The sequence below is a fragment of the Garra rufa genome, chromosome 19 (assembly GCF_049309525.1).
Source record: "Garra rufa chromosome 19, GarRuf1.0, whole genome shotgun sequence".
Lineage (NCBI taxonomy): Eukaryota > Metazoa > Chordata > Actinopteri > Cypriniformes > Cyprinidae > Garra > Garra rufa.
In genome coordinates this window covers 6,091,789-6,119,448 of record NC_133379.1, presented here as the reverse complement: position 1 = coordinate 6,119,448, position 27,660 = coordinate 6,091,789, and the positions used below count along the sequence as shown (strand labels likewise).

Below are 27,660 nucleotides of genomic sequence, written 5' to 3'. Positions count from 1 at the left end.
GAGAATTTTGATGTATTGCTTCTTTTTTTCATGGTGCCATTTACTGTGATTAGATTCCCTGGTCCACTGGCTGAAAAACACCAAAAAAAAAAAAAAGATTTCCCACCACCATGTTCAACAGTGGGGATGGTGTTCTTAGGGTTAAAGCCTTCTCCTTTTTTACGCCAAGTGAAGGTTACATCATTGTGGCCAAACAATTCAATATGTGTTTCATCTGACCATAAAACAAAGGACCAAAAGTCTTCTTCTTTGTCCAGATGAGCATTTGCAAAGGCCAAGTGGGCTTTTGTGTGCCTTATCTGGAGAAGTGGTGTCCTCCTTGGTCTGCGTCCATGGAACCCAGCGGTGTGCAGTGTCTGTTGGACTGTCTGCCTTGAGATGTTGCCACCAGCAGAGCCCAGATTCATCAGGATGGCCTTGGTGGTGATTCTTTTTTACCTCTCTCACTATCCTCCTGGCCAGCACAGGTGTCACTTTTGGCTTCAGACCACGTCCTCTGAGATTTTTCACAGTGCGGAACATCTTGTATTTTTTAATAATACTTTGCACTGTAGCCACTGGAACTTCAAAACATTTAGATATGGTCTTATAGCCCTTTCCTGACTTGTGAGCAGCCACACTGCGCAGCCGCAGGTCCTCAGTGCGCTCCTTTGTCTTAGCCATGACTGTCCACAAACCAATAGCAGAGAGCTTCTGTTTTTCACCTGTTGAGTTGATTAAAACAGATGTTCCCAATGAATCAGGGTAATTAAGATGCTTTAGAACAGCTTGGACTATTTGGAATGGTATAGAACTTTGGATTTTCCCTTTGGATTTTTAGACTGTGACAGTTTGCAAAGGGTATGAATAATTTTGGACATGCCACTTTTTGTTCAAATGTAAATAAAAGCTGAGAAACATTTTTTTTTCCACAATGATGCCTCTTGTACATCATCTTATTATCTTTTGGGAGAAAAAAAATTGCTGGTTGAATAAAAGTAACTTTAAGTCAGAATTTGCCAGGGGTATGAATCATTTCGGGCTTGACTGTATATACATATTTAAATGTAATTTTTTATTATTTTAAAACCAACATTTTTGTTTCATGTTTGTTTTTAAGTCCTGCATTTTAAGAGTAGATTGTGAGTGGAAAAACAAAAACAACACATTATTTAGTTTTTACAATTTATTTTTAGAAATGTATGATGGATAAAAGGCCATCAAAAAAAAAAAAAAAAAAATCAAAGGTCATACAAAAATGTGTTGGAGTTTCACAAAGTAACAAGTGCATAAACGTGAAGAACAAAGGTAAACAATGCAAGAAGATTCACTAGATGAATTGCCTTTATCATACTTTCATGTCACATTTGAATAGTTGCACTTATACAAACACAGATACAACATTCACAACACACAATGCTTACAAACCCCAAAACGAGTTAGGTTAAATGCATAGATACCCTTAAAAACCCAACATTTTAATTTAAAAAGAGTTACAACAGACAAACACAAACAAGGTTTTACTAGGGTCAGGATACTAGAAAAGACACCGCTTCAAGTTCCTGAGGTATCTTTGAAGACAGCTTATAATCCTCAGTACTTAGATGCTGTCTACTGCAGTTACGACAAGCATTTTGTTCTTATAAGACTAAAATTGGTAAGCCGAGATCCCATTCCTTTATGTGACTACACTATGAATGATCGAAGATGCTGGAAAAGACAAAATATGGATTCAACTCATATGCATGTAGCTGGAAAGAAAACAGGCTCCCTTTACTTTACAACAGGTGGAACATGAAGCCTAATGACGCTGCCTCCCCCACTGTCACAGTTCGTCCTGAAATAGCAGCGACACGTCCCTAGATTGCATGCGTCTAAATACACGCTAAGTGTAATTGAGCAACTGCTGCAAAATCATAAGAGATTTTAAGATGGAACTTTAAATGAAAAAATGGCTGAAAAGAACATATTTAAAAAATCAGGCATTTATGTTAGCAAACCTGGAGAGAATGTATAGTGACATAAGTAAAGTAAAGGGAGTTTAGGCAGTGCAAAGAGTGAGGTTCATATCACATCTAATCATACGGCTGAAAATTCTTTAGTGTAAGTCCAAATCTCTCACATATTGCATGAGGCACTTTTAAACTGTAAAAAAGTGCATTTGAGATCAGGCAGTAGCACCACTGTTTTTGAGGTCACTTTTATCAGCTGGTTTCTCACTTCCTCCTCCTTCCGCAATATTTGCCTTGGCATCCTGCGCCCCCTACAGGAAAAGACAATGTCACTACAAACACTGATAGAAAGTATGTCATGTTTACACTGTTTATTCAAACTACAGTGTTATTTAAGCATTATTGAGAAATTATTATATTTTTTATTCATATTTTGTTAAAGTTTTACATTTGTATACTTTGTTTTCATTTTAACTTTAGTTGTATTTGGATTTTTATTTGTTTAAAGACACTGCAACTCAAAAGTTTGGGATTAGTAAGAATTTTAATGCTTTTTAAAATAGACTTTTCTGCTCATAAAGGCATTTATTTGATAAAAAATACAGACAAAATGTCATATTGTGAAATGTTAATGCAATTTAAAATATAATTAAACAACTTTAAAATATAATTTATTCCTGTAATGCAAAGCTGAATTTTTTGGCATCATTACTCCAGCATTCAGTGTCACATGATCCTTCAGAAATCATTCTAATATGCTGATTTATTAATCAATGTTGGAAGCAGCTGTGCTGCTTAATATTTTTCAGGATTCTTTGATCAATAAAACATTAAAAAGAACAGCATTTATTTTAAATAGAAAGGTTAAACAATATACACTACTGTTCAAAAGTTTGGGGTCAGTAAATTTGTATTGTTTCTTTTTTTTTTTGAAAGAAATTAATACCTTTTTTCAACAAGGATGTGTTAAATTGATAAAAAGTGATAGTAAAGATTTATATTTTTAGAAAAGATTTCTATTTTGAATAAATGCTGTTCTTTTTAAATTTTTATTCATGAAAGAATCTTGAAAAATGTATCACTGGTTCCAAAAAAAAAAATATTATTTCTTATGCTCACCAAGGCTGTATATATTTGATCAAAAATACCGGAAAAATGTAACTTTGTGAAATAGTATTGCCATTTAAAATAACAGTTTTCTATTTTAATATACTTTAAAATATAATTTATTCCTGTGAAGCAAAGCTGGATTTTCAGCATTATTAATCTAGTCTTAAGAGTCACATGATCCTTCAAAAATCATTCTAATATGCTGATTTATATCAATGTTTATCAAAACAGTCGTGCTGCTTAATATATTTTGGAACATGTAATTATTTTTTTCAGGATTCTATGATAAATAAAATGTTAAAAAGAACAGTGTTTATTCAATATAGACAGTTTCAACACTGATAATAAATCAGCATATTAGAATTATTTCTGAAGGATCATGTGACACTGAAGACTGGAGTAATGGCTGATGAATGGCGCTTCATCACAGAAATAAATTATATTTTAAAGTAAATTAAAATAGGAAACCAATATTAGAAATTCCAATAATATTGTACTGTTTTTTCTGTATTTTTGATCAAATAAATACAGCCTTGAGGAGCACAAGAGACTCCATTTAAAAACATTAAAAATCTGATTTCAAACTTTTGAATGTCGATGTATGTTCTGATTATTTTAGTTCATCATGTGAAACTAAATAAAAAAAGAAATGTTGCCATGGCAGATAAGTTTAATAAGTAAGAAAAGGAAGTTTTTTAATTTTTGATTTTGCTTCATTTTGTATTTAGGCTCATGCTTTCATTTTAGCTTTTTAAGGTCAATATAAAAACTTGTATGCGACCCATTTTACATTTACATGGAATAACATGCACTGAAGAGCCATTTACATTACCAGGAATGTGTATTATGAAAGTAATTCTTTGTGTTCTGTGGTTTGATTTTCTTTGGGTTTATTAAAACATGAACTTGTGACATTGTTTTAATTAAATGACATTGTTTTTGCAGTATTAACCATAGAATTTTTCACGTACCTCTGTAGCCTCCTGCACCTAGAAAGCCTTGAAGAGCTGCATATTTGGCTGCTTTTGCTATAAAGAATCATTCAACACATATGTAATACATACATTATTACAATTTTAATAAACTCCAATTTTATCATGTGCTGCATTTGAAATATTAGCTAACAATGAGTGTGATGAAATAGCAGCATGTCTTACATTGCTGAGGTGTAAGTGGAGCACTTCCAGGTCCCCCTGCACCAGTGCCACCATAACCTGCAATACAATATATATAAATATATAATATATTCACAACTCTTCATTAATCACTCTGAACCAATTACATTGACCAGTGTAACACACTGGTGCAGTAAAGTCACTCAGTATTTATTTACACATTATGTTTTTATTCAGCATGTTTGTAACAGTAATGTGGATGTCTTAGTTGGCTGTTAGTTTTCTCATGATTTGAGACACTTTCATGCCACTTCTGCTTTTTATAAATGACTTCTATTGCGTAGTATCACTTGTGGTAGCTCACTTTCCACACACATGCATTGCAATATGTCAGTTTGTATGCAGCCTTCTTGTGTACAGAACAATTTGTTCACAAACTCATGTAATTCAGTCAGAACTGTAATGGAAAATTAATTTGTTCTTAAATTTGTCCCTGTGTCTTTACTCTCATTTAAATACCTAGAGATACAGTTAACCCAAAATAAAAAACCCACAAAAAAGGGTTTATTTACACCAAGCTCTATGTGCTCTGTGCTCTATTTATGTGCGTTCATCAATATTTATTTGAATAAATGCCTAATGTGTTGATCAAATAAAGTGATCATGTTTCTGAAAAAAAGTGATCAAGTCTTAAAAAAGACTTGGTTTCAATTGCTCTATTCATATGAATTACTTATGTACTTTTTAATATGTGAAAGTTTTGCTTGCGTGGACTTTCAGTGGATGGTAAAAAAGATGAGATCCAATGTAACTATGTATCCTGATATCTGCTCTTTCAAAGCGTTTCATAAATTCAACTGAGAGAAAAATAGAAGGTGTGAAAGGATATAATAGTTCACCTGGCTGATAGCCTTGACCCCCAAATGCACCTGTGCCAAAGGACATTGAAACAAATACAAGTAAATATAATCCATCCAAATTTTATATCCAGTATGTTCATTCAGTTGATGAGACCAAAGAGTAAGATAAAACCTATGCACTAAGTTTAGTGAATTTGCCTTATTGTAAATAATATAAAATCACAATGCTGAATAAAATGCAACTTTACCTCCACCGGTTCCTACTGGGCTTCCAGCACCTACTCCTAGACCTCCTGCCCCCCCACCGGCTCCTCCATAGCCTCCCAGGCCTCCAGCTGCACCTAAACCTCCATACCCTACAATAAAAACAATACGTCAACATTATAATCATATGATGGCAAAAATGTCAGTAGTGTTTCTGTTTAATGTCGCCAGAGCCATTTCTAATCACCAGGGGACTTCACTTTTAAAAACAGTACACACCTAATTAATATTATATTACCCCCTAGAACCTTTTTAAATATTTTTAAAAATACTTTTAAAATTTATAGGACACTGCAGGTGCACATTCAATGCAATTAACACTTTTTTTTTTTTTTTTTTTACAAGGGCCATCTCTTGACCATCATTCAAATCAGACTAGTAGTTTGTTATTATATCCAGGCTCCTAAAGGGATAGTTCACCCAAAAATGAAAATTTGTTTTTTATCTGCTTACCCTTAGGTCATTCAAGATGTAGGTGACTTTGTTTCTTCAGTAGAACACAAACAAAGATTTTTAACTTTTCACTGTTGTGAAAGTGCTCAGTACAGTGGATCAGAGGTAAATAATGAAATAAATACTGTTCAGTTTCTTGCACAGACTGAACATTTTGTGTTTTAACAGCTCAATGTATCGTCACAAGCCGCAGGGTTTCATTTGATTTTGTCTGTGTATGTTTTATTTTTACTCTCAAAGATTTGGTTGCTATTATATGACTGACAGACTGCAACGGTTTGAGTTAAAAATCTTTGTTTGTGTTCTACTGAAGAAACAAAGTCACCTACATCTTGAATGCCCTGGGGGTAAGCAGATAAACATCCAATTTTCATTTCTGGGTGAACTATCCCCTAATGTAATGATATTGTAATAGTAAGTCATTATTATAATTAGTAAATCATAATTAAGTCATAAATTATACTGATATTTTATAAAACAAGAACCTGTTTTCCCAGGTTTCCCAGCTCCAGCTCCCAGGCCAACACCTGGATATCTAGCACCTAAACAAAAAAAACAAAAAAAAAAAAAACCTTTTAATATTAACTGTTTATGGCACAGATCTGTAATTAATATATTTTAAGATGCACATGGATATATTTAAGTATTTAATGCATTGTGGAAGTGGATCTTGCAATGGATCTTGTTGTTTAAATACAGAACTCTAATTATAATTTCATACATCTAATCCAGAAATGGGCCACTTCAGTCCTGGAGGACCGCTAGCCTTCAGACTTTAGCTCCAACCTTAATCAAGTGATCTTGAAGACATTATTGATTAGTTTGTTCAGGTGTGGAGGGTAGGGTTGGAGCTAAAGGACAGTGGCCCTCCAGGACCGAAGTATATTTAATGTATACTAAAGTACATAATACCTCCACCCACTCCTCCAAGACCTCCACCAACACCCCCTGGTCCAACTCCTAGACCACCACCAAGTCCTCCCGCTCCTCCTGGTCCAACTCCTAGACCACCACCAAGTCCTCCCGCTCCTCCTGGTCCAACTCCTAGACCACCACCAAGTCCTCCCGCTCCTCCTGGTCCAACTCCTAGACCACCACCAAATCCTCCTCTTCCAGCCCCACCCAGTGTTCCAGCTCCTCCATAGCCTGATAACACAACAAAAATTAAATTGTAATTATAAATTTCATTTAACATACACTTTGACTGTACACTTTTAAAAATAAAGGTGCTTCACGATGCCATAGAAGAACTTTAACACCTGAAGAACTTTTCTGTTTTACAAAAGGTTATTTGTGGCGAAAGAGGGTTCTTCAGATTATAAAAGGGGAGAAAGAGATGGTTCATTAAAGAACCTTTGACTGAATGGTTCTCTGTGAAACAAAAAATGGTTCTTCTATGGCATCACTGTGAAGAACCTTTTAAAGCACCTTGATTTTTAAGAGTGTACTACTAAAGTGTTGTTTAAAGGGTTTTACATACTTTTAGGTGGTTTTACTGCGCCAGGACCATAACCAAGCCCTTAAAAAAATTAAATATTAAAATGTAAAAAAGTGTTTGTAGTCAAAGTTTTAGAAGTAAAAACATTTTAGAAACTTACCACCAATTCCAGGCCCTCCGAGTCCACCAGCACTGCCCGGACCAGCACCATAACCACCTGGACCACCTCCATAGCCACCGGGTCCTGTACCATATCCACCTGGACCTCCAAGCCCACCAAGTGTGCCAGCTGCCCCGTAAACTTCCATCAAAGTGATAAATTAGTTATTTAACAGTCTTTCCAGTTTAATGTGTAAAATACAACCAAACTACATTTTTATCAGAACATTTGTAGAATAGCAAAAAATATTACCTTTTCCTTGTTTGCTGCCCACTGCAGCCCCACTGGGGAACCTGAGCCCTGCAAAATCATGAAACATACAGAAATATTATGATTTAGGAGCACCATGTTTGTGTTTGCGCTGAAGGTAGCTTCAAAGGTTTCTACATGTTTTTGCAACATTAAGCAATGTATCACAGACATATCTCACAAATCCTTTCATAAAACAAAGTGTAGAGAGAGTGTAAATAAGAGATTGATTGTGCAGTGTAGAGAGTGTCGTTGATTATAATGGAACTTTGTGAGATTGCGATGAACTAAGATGAGTGACAGCTTTTAATGATTTTCAAGGGAGTTTGTAAATGAGATATTGATTTAATACAACAGTTAAATAAACAAGAACTTAATATTGAGTGACTATAACACTATTGCCTGATTTTGCTCTATTTCGTCGTAAAAAATGGTCTGAAACAAGTCACAACTGAGCCCCTGCGCATCTCCATTCAAACATACCGTTGTTTCGTTTATGAATGAATGTGCATTTTAAACAAATCTAATGAGTCAATTATTAAATTTCCCATTCATAAAGACAGTCTGAATGATATGATTCAGTAATTAAATCAGTGACTTGCTGCCACCTACTGGCAGATTTTCAGTTATATCATTTAATATTTCTGTATTCAAAATTTTTTATTTAAAACATTAATCTCAACATGAATTTGTGAATTTGATTGCACTCATGCCACCTCTGAGCCTCTGAAAATACACCTACAACCTTTTGTGTTCTTCCGTGCCACCTCTGTAGTACAAATAAAATTTGTTAATACTGATTTCATTTGATTGGTAACTTATACTTATTCTACTTGTTCTTATTCTGTTGTTTTAATTAGAACATTGGAAAAGATTAAAAAATATAATAATAATAATAAATCTACATAAAATATGACATACGTTTAATAAAGCTGCCAAAAATGTCATTACAAAGGTAAAGGAGTCAAATATCACCTCGTAATGGTGAGGCAAATTTTTTTTATCAGATTTTTGGATTATTGATTAGAAGGTGCTCCTGAAATTTTGACTGTGCTCTTAAATTTTTTAAGTTAGCGGAGACCACATCAACTGGATGAGCCCCGGAGATGGATAATCAGAAAAGAACTCCTCCTAGACGGCCATTGGCACAAGACCACGGAACCCAGATGAGTTCTTTTCAAATCTGACTTTGCTGCAACATGGAACTTTTGATTGATTGATTGATTGATTGATTGATTGATTGATTGATTGATGAGTTAAGAAAAAAGAAAAGTTAGCATAGAGCCCTGTACTTACCAGTCCCTGGTTGGAAGCCACCTGCTCCCAAACCTCCAGCTCCTCCATAACCTACAATAGATTTACAAATCCTTATACACAGGCACAAGCTAATTGGATTATTTTATAAATGTTAAGTGCACTTTATTCAGCTCTACCTCCTGGTAGCAAACCACCACCTCCAGGCAGAAGTCCAACTCCTCCTGCTCCAGCTGGACCAGTTCCACCTACACCGCCAACTCCAAGAGCTCCAGTTCCACCTGCACCAGTGTATACTGGAAAAAACACAAAGATTGTAATACAATCTTGTTTTACAAACACAGAAAAACACAGCTAATATTTTTACAGATTAAAATTTTCATGGTAAATCACCTTTAGGGGGTTTAACTCCTCCCCCATATCCTCCTGGACCTACTCCAACTCCACCTGTAACTCCACCAACTCCTCCTGGAACTCCACCAACTCCCCCTGGAACTCCACCAACTCCGCCTGGTCCACCACCAACTCCTCCTAGTCCACCACCAACTCCTCCTGGTCCACCACCAACTCCCCCTGGACCTCCACCAACCCCGCCTGTTCCACCACCAACTCCTCCTGGTCCTCCACCAACTCCAGTTTGCCCACTGCCTACACTTCCAGGTCCTCCTTCAATAGTGCCCGGAGTATCTCCACGTCCAGGAATGGCTCCACCTCCAATGCCTACAGTAAGATAAATAAAATACATCTTTTTAGCAATGAAAAAATAAAATACATCTTTTTAGCAATGAAAAAGCACCTGCTTGCCCAAATATACTGAGACAGTAAAGTGAATGGAATGAAGTACCTGGGGGTTTTATTGGTTTGGCGCCAGGTAGTGTTCCACTATCGCCTAAGGAAGAACAACATTTTTTCAAGTGATTCTGTCACACTGGGATGTACGTTTATGAATGAATAAAGCATTAAAGCCTCCTCAAGCGATGCTAGTGATTATTTTCATATGAACTGAAAATCAGTCAAAACCCAACATTCTAAAAACCTAAAATAGAAACTTTTCAATGGAACCAATAAAAATGCTAATTTTTAGAAACCACTTTATAGCTGACTGACTAACCTGACTAAAGCCTCTAAATGTTGCCTCTGTGTCTTATACATATTATTTTGTGAATTGTCAATGCAAAATGTCTTTGCATTTGAAAAAAGGTATTCAAAAGCTCAATAAATTTCAAAACAAAAAGTTTTATAAGCTACTACGACAACATGCAAGAGACTCCTCCACCACTAGAGGGAGCCGTAACATTAGCAAGTTTTGAACATGACTACATGGATAATTTCGTGTAAATCGGCTGAAGGACTCCACTACCACTACCAAGTACTAAAATAAGAAACAGGAAACATAATCTGGAGCTCAGTGATCACATGTGAGTTCAGTAATGCATTTTGAGGTTACGAAGACAGATCTTACCCTCTGGTCGTGGTACTCCCGTTCCACCTAAAAAGAGAATGTCAATGAAGTAAATAGGAATTTTCAGACTTAAATGAGTGTTCAGTTACAGTACAGTACAACTAAAAGTTAAATACAAACCTGGTACAGTTCCAGTCACACCTAAAAGATAAAAAAGGTAATTAAATTATGTGTTGACATGTATTTCTTCAAAAAACATTTTGTTGTAACATAGTACAATGACGACAATAATAGACTATTAATTCCACTATGAATATAAATAGCTTATTTTAGGAATAGTTTGCCAACAACCACAACAACAATGATAATAATAATTGTTACAAACAATGCAAACCATCAACTATTAATCATCAAAAATGGTTTCCTGTAGTGTGTTTTGGGACATTACATTAGGGGATATTACATTAGGATTTAGTGTTTTAAAAAGCCACCAACAGAAGGCGACAAATTACTGGTAAAGACCATTACAGGTTCCATTAAAACCTGTACAGTTCCCATTATAACCAGCAAACCATTACACATTTTGTGATGGTTTCTTTTTTTATGGGGAATAAAGTTCTGAAACTATTTACTCCAAAATCTGTATGATTTTCTTCTTTCTGTGGACCAATGAGCAATATTTTTTTAAAGAACATTTTGGCAAAACATACAAGTATCATAAAAGTTGAGGGTGGAAAACAAAGTATGAGAGGCAGCACCTAGCACCTTCAAGTCTATTAAGTACCTCCTCTTTTCACTTATCCGTTCAGTGTTTAAGACAATAAAAGCATGATTTTATGGTGCCTGATTTTATTGAAGCCTTGCTTCAGACTTGAAACTAGGCTCTAATAACCCAAAACACGATACTTAAGCAAAGTAAACAACCAGCCACTCAGTGAATAGTGCAGTTGGCCAGAGATTGTGTCTGAACAAACATAATCTGTCTATAATGTCTACAAGCTCACTGAACAGAAAGGGTCTACCTGTTTTTTCTCCAGCTAAGATGGGTATTCCTGTCCCAGCAACTCCATCAAGTCCATCAACATCAATGGAACCACCAGTAACACCTGAAAAAGATTACATACTGCTCAGTTTCTATCCTTTTAAAAAATTGGAAATCCAACTTGAAATACCACCTCCAATAGACCCACCTGATCCCTCTATTGGTCCGCCAGATTCTGAAATAATCACAAAATAAAACTGGTGGCTAAAAGGTGCAAACACCTGCTATTTTTTACTTACAATGTCAAAAGGACAATTGTTTTATCCTAGATGTATGGGATCAGATGGGGTGTAAAAAAAAAAAAAAAGAAAGAAACGAGAAAAGAAAAAGAAAAAAATAATTCTTACCGGTCTTGGGAGCTTTTGTTCCACCTGTGTGTTCAACAAAATGTTAAAGTTACAATTCAGGAACAAACAAATTAACAATTAAATAACAAATAATAGAAACAGCAATATATAAATATCTATAATAGAGTAAAAAGAAAAAAGGTAATAACTTGACCTTCTCCAACTCCACGAGATGTACCATCAGGACTGCCAATCACTAACATGGAACAGGTAAGACTGATAGTTATGACACAATTATGGACATCATATATGTTTATCTTAGTACATTCCAAATGAACTGTATTACCTCCATTAACTCCAGGTTTAGGTCCTGCTCCACGATCTGTGCCGGTAGCAGCTGTACTACCTGGAACTGGTGTTCCTCCTATGATGCCTGGTACCCCGGATTTAAATTAAAAATAGGAATAGCAATATATTACTGGAGATATGGATTGTTAGATGATATAACCATAGATCCCCAACTCACCATATTTGTCTGGCTTGGTTCCTGCATCTGGTGTACCTCCAGCCACACCTACACCACCTGTGATGTAATGCTGAGCATGTAAACAAATTCCTATCTGTATGTATTAACTGTTATTTAGTCCTTTTTTAGCAGTTATTACCACCAGTTCCAATTCCGGTTCCTGTGGCCCCAGTTCCACCGGTTGCTGGTACCAACCCACCCAACGCAGTTCCGACCCCACCAGCTGGTAGTCCTGTTAGATGGAGATGTATGGGGTCAAATTTTAGCTTGTATACATGTAATATTTTACAGTGCCTTGCGAAAGTATTCACACCCCTTAATGTTGTTCACATTTTGTTATGTTGCTGCCTTATGTTGAACTGCTTTGCATTATTTTTTTCCTCACATCAATCTTACACTCCAGACACCATAATGGCAAAGCAAAAAACAGGTTTTTAACATCTATGCAAAGTTTTTTTTTAATTAAAAATAAAAAAACTTAAATGATTCCATTGCATAAGTATTCATACCCATATCTGGGACAGTTGAAATTTAGCTCAGGAGCATTCATTTTGCTTGTAGATGTTACTACACTTCGAGCGAAGTTAACCTGTGACAAATTCGTTTTAAATGGGTATGATTTGGAAAGGCCCACATCTTAATAAAAAAATGCTGAAAATGCATATCAGAGCAAAATCCAAGCCCTGAGGTAAAAACAAAACAAAACTGTGTAGATATCAAATAGCAGACTGCATCAAGAGACACATCTGGGAAAGAGTTCAGAAAAAATTCTGCTGCACTGAAGGTTCACAGAACCATGTAGTCTTTGTTACCCTTAATGGAAGGACCTTGGCTTGAGTGGTGACCAATAACCTGATGGTCACCCTAGATAATTGCCAAATGTTGATGTGCAAATCTTGTTGCATCATACCCAAAAAGTCTTGAGGCTGTAAAGGTGCTTCATCTGAGTACTGAGTTAAGGGTATGAATACTAATGCAATGTACTTATTAATTTAAAATAGTTTAACATAAGGCAGCAACATAACAAATATGTAAAAAAAAATAAGGGGTATGATTACTTTCGCAAGACACTGTAATTATAAAAATTAGATACCACAAGTGGTTTACCATATTTAGGTGGTTTTTGTCCTCCTCCATACCCTTTAGAATGAAATGAAGAAAATAGCAAGTTTACTCACCAATGCTTAGACCAGTATTGCGCATGTATTTAAAGTTTTTAAAGCTTTACCTCCATAACCAGCACCGGTCCCAAGCCCTCCAGGTAGAACTAAAAAAGAGAATTTAAAAAAAATGTATTTAAATTCCATTGTATGGACCAAAAAAGTTCAACAACACTGAGATTATTTCTCAAATTATCTATGTTCTACTAAAGAAAGAAAGTCATGCAGTTTTGAAACGACACAAGGATGAGTAAATGATGGCAGCTGAATGTCAAATTGCTTCACATACCACCAGAACCTCCTGCCAATCCTGTCCCAGCTCCTGGTACACCTCCTGCTCCCAAGACACCTCCAGATCCAGGTAAACCTGTCAAGATATGCATGTGTTTAGACTCGGTTAATGTTTTATCATTCCAAGGCAAAAATTTCATATGTTTCATAAGTTTATATAACGACTTGATTTTAAACACACTATATTTTTTTGGAATATTAGTAATGTGCATTAAATCTAAATATACAATAAAAAAATACATAAATTAATATTAAATGATATTTTAGCATTATATTCAAGAGCCACAAACTTACCATATTTAGCTGCTTTTGATCCAGGTCCATATCCTACAGGATAATACATGTAATTAATTGAAAGATAAGATGATCAGGTACAGCTTTAATAATACAGCTTTTCTAATTGCTGTAGTATAATTTACCTCCAGCACCTGTTCCATACCCAGGCACTAGCCCTCCTCTGCTTCCTGGTCCAGCAAATCCAGACCCGGCTCCTCCTACAGTCCCTGGACCATAACCACCAACATAACCTGCCCCCGTGCCCAATCCTCCTGCTGGACCGGTTCCTACCTGACCCTGCAGGCCAAGTCCTGGAGCCCCTCCAGTACCACCAAGACCTACACATGGATCAAAAATATTTAACAAGTGTTGATGTCAAATTGTAGGAAAAAAACATATCAGCAAAATTGGTTTAAAATATCCTACCATATTTTAGGGCCTTTGCTCCACCTGGATATGCTGCAGTGGATACAAAGTAGAAATGTAGATATTGAAACAAACAGAACTCCTAAACTGCATATATGCAATTTACTGCTTGGCAGCATACCTCCAGAGCCAGGTCCATATCCTCCAGCAGGTACTCCTCCTGGCCCATAACCACCTGCAGGTACCCCTCCAGGTCCGTAACCACCAATTGGTGCCCCTCCTGGTCCATAACCGCCAACTGGTGCTCCCCCAGGTCCAATTCCTCCGCCTGGTGTTCCTCCAGCACCTCCAACACCTGGCACGGTTCCACCACCAAGTGACCCTCCTAATCCTCCAGGCAATCCTGTTCCACCAGCTCCACCAGTAAGCCCTTTTTGGAAAATGTATAGATAAAATGTGATTTGTAATTTGTATTTTTCTACATGGATACTGAAAATTGGAGATTATTTAACTGCTTCCCTACCATATTTGCGAGCTTTGGCCCCAGCATATCCTACAATATAAGAAGCCAATATTAGAGAAACATGACTTAGCAGTGGTTTAACCTATGTACAGTTCTTACTATGAAATTTCTATGTATTTAAATATGAGCACAGCATCTTAATAGCCCAGTTTGTGCTTCTATGGGAACCTCCACTAATCCAAATCTTTACCTCTGTTCACCTGCTGATAAAAAACTTTACAACTTCAAGATGTCACCTCAAAAAACCTTGACCAGAGCAATGTGGACATGCATGACTACACATTGGTGGGCCACAGAGAAAGAAGAGCAGAGTATTGAAATACTACATATGCTTGAAATCAACATCCGACAGATAATCAGCATTGTGCTCTAACCACACCTACATTGCTGTGTGCTTCAATGATACAGTTATTCACTTGGAAAATGCTGATGAGACATCAGAATGTGCTCAAGAATGTGATGGCTAAATTTAGTCAACCAAAAGAAAGGTTATCTGGAGATATACTTGACTAGACATGCTACTTAAGTGTCCAGATTGGCCAGGGTTTAATTAAACTCTGAAAAAGGTTGAAGATATCATTTTCTTCTGACATTGCATTACTTTGGTTGGTGAGTTGCTAGTAATGCTGTGTGCCTGTCTGTCCCTGAGTTTGTGCGAAAAGAATGACATACCTTGTACATTATTTATAAACTGCCTAGAAGATACTCAATATGCAGTTGTGTAGAGAAAGATCTTAGACATTGTTGAGGGGCAGATACAGCAATGAGTAGGTCGCAATGCCAAGTCAAGACACCATATAGAGATTGTTTCAAAGTAGCTTTACAGTATTAAAAAGGAAGTAACAAAATCAATGATGCAAACTTAAAAAAAGAAGCAAATCCAACTGTAAAGCAGCTGTAGCAAGACAATACTGCAAATTTCTTCAGCTCCAGTCAGTTCAGTGTTGGTACAAGTTCAATGCAGCTACAGTGCCTTGCAAAATTATTCATTTCATGTTGCTGCCTTATGTAAAACTACTTTAAATTACTTTTTTCCCCAAATTATTCTACATCCATACACTAAAATGGCTTGGCAAAAAAACAGGTTTTAAACATTTTTGCCAATTTATTAAAAATAAAAAACTGAAACGATTCCATTGCGTAAGTATTCATACCCATATCTGGGACAATTGAAATTTTAGGAACATTCATATTGCTTGTAGATGTTACTACACTTTGGGTAATGTTAACCTGTGGGAAATTCAATACAATGGATATGATTTGGGGAAAAAAAGGTCTAACAGCTGAAAATGCCTTTACCTGAGGTAAGAAAAAACCTGCCTGTAGGGCTCAGAGATAGGCCCAGACAGGATTGCATCAAGCCTCACATCTGGGGAAGAGTTCAGAAAAAATTCTGCTGCATTGAAGGTTCAACTATATATATAGTATCAAACAACTATATATATTTCTACAGCTATATATTTATATTTATGAATGTGACCATACTGTTTTTGTTTTGTCATAATGGTGTATGGACTGTAGATTGATGTGGAACAAAAAGTAATTTAAAGCAGTTCAACATTAGGGCTGCAACATACCAAATATGAAAAAATGAATACTTTTGCAAGGCACTGTATAAGCAGCTCTACTGCAGACAGTGGTGTGGTTATTCAGTTTGGGTCAGTTCAGCTTTGTGTATTAACTAATTAGAAACACTGATTTACCTCCAGGTCCAAATCCACTTCCAGGAACACTACCAGGTCCAAGGCCACCACCTGGTACACCCCCTGGACCATAACCCACACCAGGGACACCTCCTTGTCCAGCACCAGTTCCTGGTATAACCCCTGCCCCACCTGGTCTGACACCAGTGCCTGGTAATAGACCTGGAATACCTGCAGCTAATCCAGTGCCTGGGCCTAAACCAGCACCTCCACCAAGCAGACCTGGAAAAATAAAAAATATTTAGGGTTGAAGGCTACAATAAAGTTTAGCAGTGCAGTATGTTGAAGGATCGAATTAAAGGTTGTTTTACCATATTTACGAGCTTTTGCCTCTGCATATCCTGCAAAGCATCAGAATTTAATATTAAACACAACCTCAATCTTTATTGTAAACCTTATGTAATACAATAGGATGGTATGATTTGGTACCAGTTCCAGAGCCAGGTAGTCCACCTGCACCACCGCTAGGAAGACCACCAACTCCACCACCAGGCAGTCCACCAGCTCCTCCACCAGGTAATCCACCAAGTCCACCTCCAGGTAGGCCTCCGACTCCAAGTCCGCCTCCAGGTAGCCCTCCAACTCCAAGTCCGCCACCAGGTAGTCCACCAAGTCCACCAGATACACCAGCTGTTCCACCTGGCAATCCTCCAGTACCTAAAGTTCCACCATGACGCCCAAGCTGAGCTACAAAGGATTTATCAGTGGATATCAATGTCTTATATTTTTTTAGGGTTCTGTCACTGTAGCATAATTTCATAAATTATGTAGGAAATAAAAGCATGAAATCTGAGCACAGTGATTTATTACACTGTGATTTTATGTAAATATTATTAGGATTGAATTGAATTGCCCTGTGTTGGGTATACAATACATACAGTACTAAATCATTAAGAGGCATGTTACAATTATTTTAACTTGAAAAGAGCCAAACAATAGAGCCAAAAATTAAATCTGGAATTTTGATAAAACTCAGCCTCAGATCAGGATGGAAAATAAATAGAACCCCTGTTCAAACACACCTTTCTGCATTTTTCAAGTATTCCTCAGCAAATTGGTTTAGGTGTGTTTACAGTTGGAGCTAACATACTATAACTCTCCAGGAGCAGGGTTGGCAACCCCTGTACTACAGCAAAAATGCATATTTATGGACACAGTGAAGATTATTACAAAGACATTAATGTTGATTTGCTAGAACCAATATCTATTCATAATGAAAAATGCAAAATGTAAAGTCGTACCATATTTTCTTGCTTTGGCTGCAGCATATCCTAAAACATGGCAGAATAGTAGATCATTGTTCTGTTAATAATAATAATTTTCTACAACAAAACAAGATAATATTCAAACTAATATTTTTTTTTTCAGGATACCTTCAGGACTAACTCCAGAACCAGGAAGTCCTCCAGCTCCAAGACCACCAACTCCCAAACCAGAACCAGGAAGTCCTCCAGCTCCAAAGCCACCCACTCCCAAACCAGAACCAGGAATACCCCCAGTTCCAATACCACCCACTCCCAAACCATAACCAGGAAGTCCACCAGTTCCTATCCCTGAAGCTTTAAAATAAATAACCCAAAATGACATAGAAATTGAGATTAGCTGAGTTGTCAGGCAGTTGATTGTATATAACATGAATCTGGAAGTTTTCTTACCATACTTTCGAGCCTTTGCCCCAATTCCTAATGAGAGACAATCCGTGGATATAAGATTTGAGCAAAATTCAGTGTTTAAGATGATTTCTAAATGTTTCTTTATTTGTAATAAATCATAAATTTACCCCCAGGATAGGCACCACCAGCTCCTGGATATAGGACACCAGGAGTTGCACCGCCAGCTCCAGGAATGACTCCAGCACCTGGAACACCACCTATTCCTGGCACACCGCCTGCACCAGGTATGCCACCTATTCCTGGCACACCACCTGCACCAGGTACGCCACCTATGCCTGGAACACCACCTGCACCAGGTACGCCACCTATGCCTGGAACACCACCTGCACCAGGTATGCCACCTATGCCTGGAACAGCACCTGCGCCTGGTATACCTCCTACACCAAGCCCACCACCGAGACCAGGAACACCACCAGCCCCTGCAGGGAGAGTCAGCAACAACAAGCATGTCATTTAGACATAAATTTAAATTCTTGTTCCAAGAAAGTCTTACATTTACTTCCTTCATGGCTTACCATACTTGGCAGCTTTAGCCTGAGACTTTGCTGCTCCTGTACCTTAAATGAGGTAAGAAAGTAACTACTGTAAATAAATTGGTTTTAAATAATAAGTAGCTAATTTAATTGGCTGACAAGTATAATTTATGTTGGCTGATCTCAAATGTAAATAACTACAATGGATAAAGAGATGGATTTTTAAATGCATACTACCTCCAGACTTTGGTGATATAAGAGGATATCCACGGAACACGCCTGGTATTTGTTGACCAAATCCTCCACGGCCTGCTGCAAGAGAAAAGACAAGTGAGCTCTGTTAGAAGGAGCTTTCAGACTTTTTATTGAAAGAACTGTTCTTTTAGTAATTTATTTTACCATTAGCTCCAAGTGCACCTTGACCAAGCTGCCCTATAAACAATAAAATAGAAGAGAGAGTCTCAGAAAACTTTTTATTTGCTTGACAAAGCTATAAATGATAAAACTATAAACCACATAAAGCTTACCAGTTTGAGATCCCGTGGCTACACCTGGCAGAATGCCTCTACCGCCAAAACCTACATATAAAAACAAAAATGTAGATGTCATATCTGTATAAATAGTTTAGAAACAGAGAAAAATCTCGTAACTGTCATAAAATTTCAGTCACTCACCTTGTCCAGGAACTATACCCCCCTGGTATAGCCCAGGAATTCCAATACCTTGTTTGTTTGCAGAAAGAAAAAAATATAAAACAATGCTTTCTTGTCAAAGGTTTGATAAAACTATTCCAACAAAATTTCAACGAAGTTACCTGGCACTGGTGCCTTCCCAGCCTTTCCAACTTTGCCCCCAGCGCCTGTTCCAGTTCCTGGTGTGCCAGTTTGGGGGAGAAAAGGTGCTAGGAGCAATATTGGATTGAAAGGTTGCAAAGATGAAAAGTTGCAAACAACTGCAAACCACAGTAGTTTAACAGTTATGCCTCTCAAAACCTACCTCCACCAGGTACAACTCCTGCTCCTCCAAATCCAGTTCCAGTGCCACCAGGTCCAATTCCTGCACCTCCAGTCCCAACAACAGTTCCACCTGGTCCAATTCCTGTGCCACCTGGACCAATCCCTGTGCCACCTGGACCAATCCCTGTGCCACCTGGGCCAATTCCTGCACCACCTGGGCCAATTCCTGTGCCACCTGGTCCAATTCCTGTGCCACCTGGTCCAATTCCTACACCTCCAGGCAGAACTCCTGCACCACCAGGTCCAAGTCCTGTGCCGCCTGGAACAATTCCTGCTCCTCCAGGTCCATATCCTATTAACAGGGATCAAATCCAACATGTGTTGGTAAAATAGTAACAATTAAATCAAGATTTGTCTCATTTCAGAAGTTACAAAGTTATCAAGTATCACACCTTTTCTTTAAGCCAATGCTCATGTCCATATATCTAGGTTTACCTGGTTTTGGTGGTTTCTGTCCAGCTCCAGGATAAAAACCTCCAGGCCCACCATATCCACCATAGCTACCTAAAAACAAATTCCATTTTCAAAGCAGCAGATAATATTACTTTTTAATTTAACCCCCTCAAAATACACTTTCTTTTGTTATTATTTCATATCTACAACATAGAAGGAAAAGAATTATATTCTTACCACCTGATGGGTAGCCTGTTCCAGCACCTCCAGGTGTAAGTGGAATACCACCTGCTCCAAGGCTTCCTGTTCCAAATGGTCCACCACCAAAACCCCCAGGCCCACCATAACCTAAATGTAGACCATCTGAGGTAAATGCATTTTGAACCACTGACAATACATTGCTTTCAGACTGCAATTATTAAGAATAATAAGAAACAATAATGTTCACAGCAAAAACATTTATATTTTTATTATGAGTGCACACTCTTTTTGTTGTAGTTGCAAAATACTTTTTAATTCACATCATACCTGGTTTCCCAGGTTTTCTGCCTGCTCCTGTGATAAGGCAAAAAATTATTTATTTTTTTTTATCAAATATTGCTATTAACAGAATCACAAAGGCAGTAATTAAATACTTATTTTCTACTGTTGATTAAAAAGATGTCTTACCAGGAGTCAAGACACCTGGTCCAACACCACCAGGGACAATGCCACCTGGTCCGACACCGCCTGGTCCAACACCACCAGGGACAATGCCACCTGGTCCGACACCGCCTGGTCCAACACCACCAGGGACAATGCCACCTGGTCCGACGCCACCTGGTCCAACACCACCAGGGACAATGCCACCTGGCCTGACACTGCCTGGTCCAACTCCACCAGGAACAATGGCACCAGGTCCTATACCTCCAGGGCCATAACCACCAAGACCTCCATAACCTGAAAATTATGTTTGTGTGTGTGTGTATATATATATATATATATATATATACACACACACACACACACACACACACACACATATATAGAGTGAAGTTAGCTTAAATTCCTCAGTGAAGAGGAAATCTTCTTATATCTTACAAATTGCCTACCTGTTTTGGGTGGTTTTCCTCCCACACCTAGAAGCAGGAAAGAGAAAAAAAATAATAATAGTACTAAACAAAACGTAATATATTTAGAAATAAGCTTTTAAGCATCTAAATATGTTTATTAACATTTAGTTTTATTCATTTTCTAACCTCTTCCAACACCTGCTGGACCAACTCCACCAGGACCAAACCCTCCCACACCAGTGCCCACACCTGACAAAAAAAATTACAGAATTCCATGTTGTAGACATATCACCATAATAGATTGCTTAACTTTAAAACAATGGAATTTCTCTACCAGTTTTTCTACCTTGTCCAGGTACACCTGTGCCAATGCCACTAGCCCCAGGACCAAAGCCACCAGGTACTACACCTCCAAGGCCAGTACCCCCTGGCCTGAGTCCAAGGCCACCAAGACCTCCAGTACCAAGTGTACCCCCATAACCTGTTTGTGTGAAGCAAGACTCATGAAAACCTTAATCAAACCAATACATTATTTGTTTAATTTAATGTATGTAGCTGAAATTGTAAATGCATTTGAACACTTTATTGACTGCAGTTTTCTCCCACTCACCTGGTTTAGGGGGTTTGCCACCAGCACCTACAGATGAATATAAAGTGAAACAAAAAGAGTGCTCAAGATCAATCTCAATCAATAAACTATTTAAATATCTACTACCCTACCAACAAATATAAACTTTCCAGAATTTACTTGCCTCAGCTGTACTGAGTTATTCTACAATCCCACAAAGACTAGCAGAACCTTATAGGGAACAATTCAGCCACATTTTATTGCTTATTAGTAAAATTACATTCTGAGAAATATTACCTGCTCCAAGGCCTCCAGTTCCAACCCCAGCACCAATCCCTCCAGGTCCGAAACCTCCTGGTCCAGTTCCTATGCCACCAGGTCCAATGCCACCAGGTCCTATTCCTCCCGGTCCAATGCCTCCTGGACCAACTCCAAATGATCCAGGACCAACACCTGTACCACCTGGCCCAATTCCTGGTAGACCTCCATATCCTCCTGTGTTGACAATGAATTTGTCATCAGATGTAAAGGCAATGTCTCTGCCAATTTTTATAGTTAAAATCACGGGTGCCCAAACCCGGTCATGGAGGGGCACTGTCCTGCAGAGTTTAGCTGCAACCCCAATTAGACACACCTGAACCAGATAATCAAGCTCTTACTAAGCATACTAGAAACGTCCCGGCAGGTGTGTTGAGGGAATTTGGAGCTAAACTCTGCAGGACCCTGGCCCTCCTACACCGAGTTTGGGCGCTTTTTAGCATAACTTTTAGCATGCGTTATATCGCACCTGTTTTAGGTGGCTTGATGAATGACCCTGTGAAAAAGATAAAATTCATCAAATCATTGTTGTGCCTTATTAGCATGTCCCTAAATAGTTATATATGTCAATTACAAAATAATCATTATGTTAATTACAGTTTAATTGCACTACAGTGCCGTAATATGTGACCCTGGACCACAAAACCAGTCTTAAGTAGCACAGGCATATTTGTAGCAATAGCCAGAAAAACATTGACAAAATTATCGATTTTTCTTTTATGCCAAAAATCATTAGGATATTAAGTAAAGATTATGCTCCATGAAAATATTTTGGAAAGTTCTTATCGTAAATATTTCAAAGCATAATTTCTGAAAGCAGGGAAAGCATATTAATTCAGATTTCAGATGATGTATAAATCTCAATTTCAAAAAATTTACCCTTATGACTGGTTTTGTGGTCCAGGATCACATATGTAAAGAAATTTTCATCAACCTGTTGCAAGGCCTCCGGTGCCTAATCCACCAGCACCAAGTCCTCCTGTCCCAAGACCTCCAGCACCAGGCCCGACACCCCCAAGACCTCCAGCACCAGGCCCAACACCCCCAAGACCTCCAGCACCAGGCCCAAAGCCCCCAAGGCCACCAGCACCCAGTCCAGCACCTTGTCCCCCAGGACCAACACCTCCATAGCCTATTACAAGTAAGTCAATTAAATATTAATTTAATCAAACTTAAAATGACTAATTAGAAGTTTAGCTGCTTACCTCCTGTCTTTCCTGGTTTGAAACCAGGTATTCCACCAACTCCTGGTCATGAAAAAAAAAATTACATACATATATACACAATAAAATATTCTTTATCAGTTGGTAATTTATCAAAGATTGTTATAGCATTGATATGGAACATATAGACACTAATTGCAGATAAAATGTTAAAGAATAAATGTAAACTCTCACCAGTTCCAGGTCTGATGCCAGTTCCTGGCCCTACTCCAAGACCACCAGCACCAGCACCTGGACCAAATCCTGTTCCAACTCCTCCAGGACCGAATCCTGTTCCAGCACCATATCCTCCTCCTGGACCTGTTCCAGCACCAAGTCCAGCTCCAGTTCCAAAACCACCCCCTAGTCCAGCTCCAGTTCCTCCGCCTGCACCAGCTGGTATGTAAATTCCTGGGAGAGAAAGTGAACCTTAATAAATTTCTTTATTAATATGTCCTGTGCAGGACACCATGCCAGACAAGAAAATAAGAAAGCATTTAGTTGTGTTTTTGTATGTATTGGAGAAATCTGAAATTGATAAGTCTACCAAATCTCCAGAAAAGCTGTGAACATCACTGTTTGCACTTCAAGCCCATTCTTTTTTATTTGTTATGTCAGACGCATATTAGGATCTAACTCCTGCAACACATTATCGGTTTATGAGGACCATTCTTGTCCTTTGCTCAATGATGATGCCACATACCCAGGGGGTTCTAACTCATCTTGCATTTAGTCTTTCATGTGAAGCCTCAAACAGCACCGAATGCATTACCACATGAGTTTCTATGTCCTCTTTCCTTGCTGTTTAAGGTTTGGAGGCAAAGGGGAACAGAGAATGGACATGATTCATATGAAGAACAACATCCTATGTGTGACCTCTTCCAAGAACTTAGAACTAAAAAGCTGAAGTCCTCTGTTCTACAAACCCACTGGGACAAGCTTGTAGGTTGTTAGTATATGATGTAATGATCTGGATTAGAATTTCATCAGATCTTTCCTTCTACATGAATAAAAGATGGCAAGTGGAAACCATATCCATAAACATACACAGTGACTTCAAATTAATGTAATTTATTTTAATCAAAATCCATCTGGTTTGATGGAACACTATTTGTGATTGTATCAAATTAAACTTAAAATTACATTACAAACTTTAAACAAATGCAAATGCATCGTGTTTCACTGACATGTTACATACTTTAATGATTTTAGTTTTATCCAATAATAAACAAAGTCATTTAAAATGCTGTCTGAGCTCATTTTTAATGGACAGCTAGTAACTTAGTAACTAAGTTACAAGTTGGCAATGTTGCCTCACCATCATAAAGTTTTAAGATTTAAGAATCATGCAGGAACAAGACCTGAGTCAAATTTCACTGACAAAATAAATCCTGCAACAATACACCACAGCTTTTTCCTCAGTACAGCACTTTTAATTCAACTTGCTTACATACATCCATTCTTTACCTGTACCTAGAACATTCACAATATAGACAACAGTACAACCTAAGTGCATCCACTGTCAGCAGCGTGCTACTAATTTTAAGAGAATGTGATGCTATTGCCAAAACCACAGTACACCTGTAATGCAATAAGATATAAAATGCCAAATGAGTTTGGAGAGACCTTACCTCCTTGAAGGGAGGGTTTACACAAACCCAGCAGGAGAAATCCATGCAAGAGCAGAGGTACCTTACGCCAGGCCATCCTGCTCTGTAATATCCCTCTCCACTCCCGAACTGTGGGTTTTATCCCCCAAAAGCAAATCATTGCACACCCATGTCTTGAACAAGAAGGATAAGGGGTGGGGGGTCAGTATGAAAGAGAAAGAAAAAAAAAGAAAGTAAGGATGGAGGAACACTACGTAATTAGGGAAACTAGCACACTTGGGTCTTGTACATTATGTTTTTTTTTCTGTTTTTTTCTAACTCCACCCCTAGCCCCCCTAAATGACTGGTGCTAGTGCATTTATTTGGGTCACCTCTGCCAACATGAGTCAAAGCGTTGGCCAAAAAATAAAGACAGATATTTGAGGATAGGGGGAGAGAGAAAATCTCTCTCTCTCTCTCTCTCTCTTAACATCTACCTCACCAGGAGAAACGTCTGCCAGATATTCTCATGGAGAGTATTTCTTTTTTATCCAATCAAAAGCAGTAAGAAATCACTCCAGATAAGGTTATTACATGATATATTGTTTCCAGCTACAGGGGTGTAAGTAACATTTAAGGACCGGACCCATCATTCAATCATTCAAGAAGGAAGAGGGCTTACCTCGGAGGTTTAAAGTCATTTGGCTAGGCTCCAGGGATCATTCTATTGTGATTAACATATGAGTCCCAGAGGAACACATGAAATCATGTATGTGATGGAAAAACACTGAATGGGTGTGTGTTGGAACACATTATTGAAGGTTGACAACACAGATTTTAATAACCCCTGTAGCCCCAAAGCCTTTAGATCCAACTGGGATGTTGACAGCTAAATCATGAAGACTTTTGAAATAATAGCGCATCCTTAACGGTTCAGTGTGACCTCTGAGAATGGAGGCTTACAACAGGGACCTATACATAATGGCCTTTTCATAATTAAGTTGTTTCTCTCCTTAATAGGCAATAAATTGCAATGTACTTCAAACTTCAAACAGTCTTTTAGGCTGAATGACATCCAGAAGATCTGACAATAGGAGTATGAGTCACACATTACGCTAAAGCTGCTGTAAACGTCATTCGCTAGCTTAAAATTTTCCTCTATCTTGACAGTCATTTGTTATAACTGATATCATTTTTTTCCCCATGTTTTATGATATTGTTTCTTATCCAAGGGTATCACTCCATATGGGTTGTTGTAATACTGCCTGTAGGCATCTGCCTGTTAGATTGTTAGATCCTTGCATATGCATACATTCTGGCAGTTTGTGTCAAAATTTTGTAAAGAAACCAAGGGGGTTTTCTGGAAAGGTACCATATCCCCCTCCCCACCCCTTGCCGAGTTTTAAACCCAGATTGTCTAGCACTCCTTGTTTGGTCTGGAGGAGTTTTGCCAAAAAGTCTGCGTTCAAGCACTAGTTGTGTTTCAGGCTATTGGCAAGGAATAAGATTAGGTCATTCCTCTACTGATAGATGCTTTTTTGAATTCAATGTAAAATCATGTACATGTGTATACCTTACTGTGCGTGTGGAGGTTCAGAGGGGAAGTGTTGTCAAGAAGCATATCTCAGTAATTAAGAATAAAGAACAATTGGACGGTCTTTACTTTCCAAGCCACAAAGTAAACAACATCCACATCCATAACTGTGCAATGAAATCAAAATTTACACTATTTACATTGCACATGAGTTAATCTACTGAAAAAAAGAGTTTGTCTTGGTCATCTTTAATCCAAATCTGAACATTTAGCTGCGCTCTGGAATGCATTCCTTCTCTGATGACGTCAGTTTGATGACTTGGCGGAGTAGTCTTAACCACGCCCCTCCAACTGTTATAGGGCCAGATTTACCACCAGCTTGCGCCAGCGAAAACCATCTTTTGGTGTTAAAATAGTCCTGTCAAGACTTACTAAAGACGTGCAGTAAAGAATTAGTGCTGAAAAGGCATGGACACAGTTATTTTTGCACCTGACCTTCTTGAATATGTATTTGTAGGTGTGTCCCTTTCAGATGCAAAATTTATGGAAGGAGAGTATTAAAATGAATCAAAAATGAAATTAAAATGAAACGTGTTTTACTAACGCTTGCGCTTGTCAAATTACTGGTATTTGCGCCATTATTTAACGGCCAAAAAGGCATGTCTTAAAGCAAGCTGCAATTTGCGCTGGTCTTAGTAGATTGTGCTGATCATTATGGAAATGATCTACCTGCATCTGTGTTCTTTAATATGCAAATTATTAGTAAATAACACACAGAATTTTCCCCTCCCATCTGCGCTTTTATGAAATTGTGCTCTAAAGCTAATTTGCCCTGTTTAGTAAAACTGGCCCCTAGTTTCCTACGAGGGAGAGAAGGAGCGCTAAAATAAAACCCTGCCCTTTATTCAATATTTCATTTCAGTTGGGAGTGCGTCACAATATTTTGTAAAGTCGTCCGTGACTTCCGGTTCAAGCATAGTTTTAAAGGGAACCCAAGGTATTATGACTTGTATGGCTTAATATAATGCAAATAACTGCTACCACCTCCACCCTAACACATCCCTGCATTCCATCCTATCACCTATAGCACAACCGTTCATACATATTTATTTGTCAATTTATTTTTTACAAATTATTATTATTATTTTCTATTTTTTATTTTTGGTCTATTTATGCTTACATATGTGTAATTTTTCTTATACTCTTATTGTCTGTGCGTCCCTGTGTACTGGAAGCTAATAACACTGAAACAAGTTCCTTGTATGCGCAAGCATACTTGGCAATAAAGCTCTTTCTGATTCTGATTCTGATAATGTCTCCTACTGAAATATGTAGTAGAGATGAATAAAACTCACTAAAGACCCGCCTCTTTGTTCTCTCCTTTTTAGCTTTGATGCCTTTGAGGCTTTTTGTAGACCACAGCTGAAAAAGC

The 27,660-nt window shown here is 37.9% G+C and overlaps 1 protein-coding gene across 2 annotated transcripts; it reads right to left on the bottom strand.

Annotated features, from left to right (window-relative positions):
- Positions 1-1,147: 1,147 nt before the first annotated feature.
- On the bottom strand, positions 1,148-24,843 carry elnb (elastin b). Of its 2 annotated transcripts, XM_073824772.1 has the most exons (59): positions 24,737-24,843; positions 23,301-23,516; positions 23,109-23,150; positions 22,838-23,035; positions 22,373-22,399; positions 21,883-22,080; positions 21,628-21,654; positions 21,364-21,498; positions 21,204-21,266; positions 21,057-21,083; positions 20,635-20,904; positions 20,494-20,520; positions 20,203-20,313; positions 20,008-20,076; positions 19,553-19,864; positions 19,371-19,457; positions 19,231-19,278; positions 19,084-19,134; positions 18,956-18,988; positions 18,794-18,868; positions 18,599-18,640; positions 18,191-18,502; positions 18,066-18,092; positions 17,784-17,969; positions 17,652-17,681; positions 16,840-17,097; positions 16,722-16,751; positions 16,411-16,632; positions 14,708-14,737; positions 14,366-14,614; positions 14,245-14,277; positions 13,962-14,156; positions 13,837-13,869; positions 13,541-13,618; positions 13,320-13,358; positions 13,199-13,231; positions 12,231-12,323; positions 12,092-12,148; positions 11,912-11,998; positions 11,780-11,821; positions 11,626-11,649; positions 11,427-11,453; positions 11,259-11,342; positions 10,417-10,437; positions 10,297-10,323; positions 9,679-9,723; positions 9,228-9,554; positions 9,014-9,130; positions 8,877-8,927; positions 7,584-7,631; positions 7,332-7,472; positions 7,214-7,252; positions 6,646-6,879; positions 6,219-6,275; positions 5,265-5,372; positions 5,056-5,085; positions 4,199-4,255; positions 4,013-4,069; positions 1,148-2,242 (listed from the first exon to the last, which is right to left on the bottom strand). In XM_073824772.1, the coding sequence occupies exons 1-59, from the start codon at positions 24,810-24,812 to the stop codon at positions 2,196-2,198; spliced, it is 5,709 nt and encodes a 1,902-aa protein (XP_073680873.1). In that variant the 5' UTR covers positions 24,813-24,843; the 3' UTR covers positions 1,148-2,195. The 2 variants fall into 2 exon arrangements, with proteins under 2 accessions (XP_073680873.1, XP_073680874.1); XM_073824773.1 differs by lacking the exon at positions 11,427-11,453.
- Between the last annotated feature and the right edge of the window lie 2,817 nt (positions 24,844-27,660).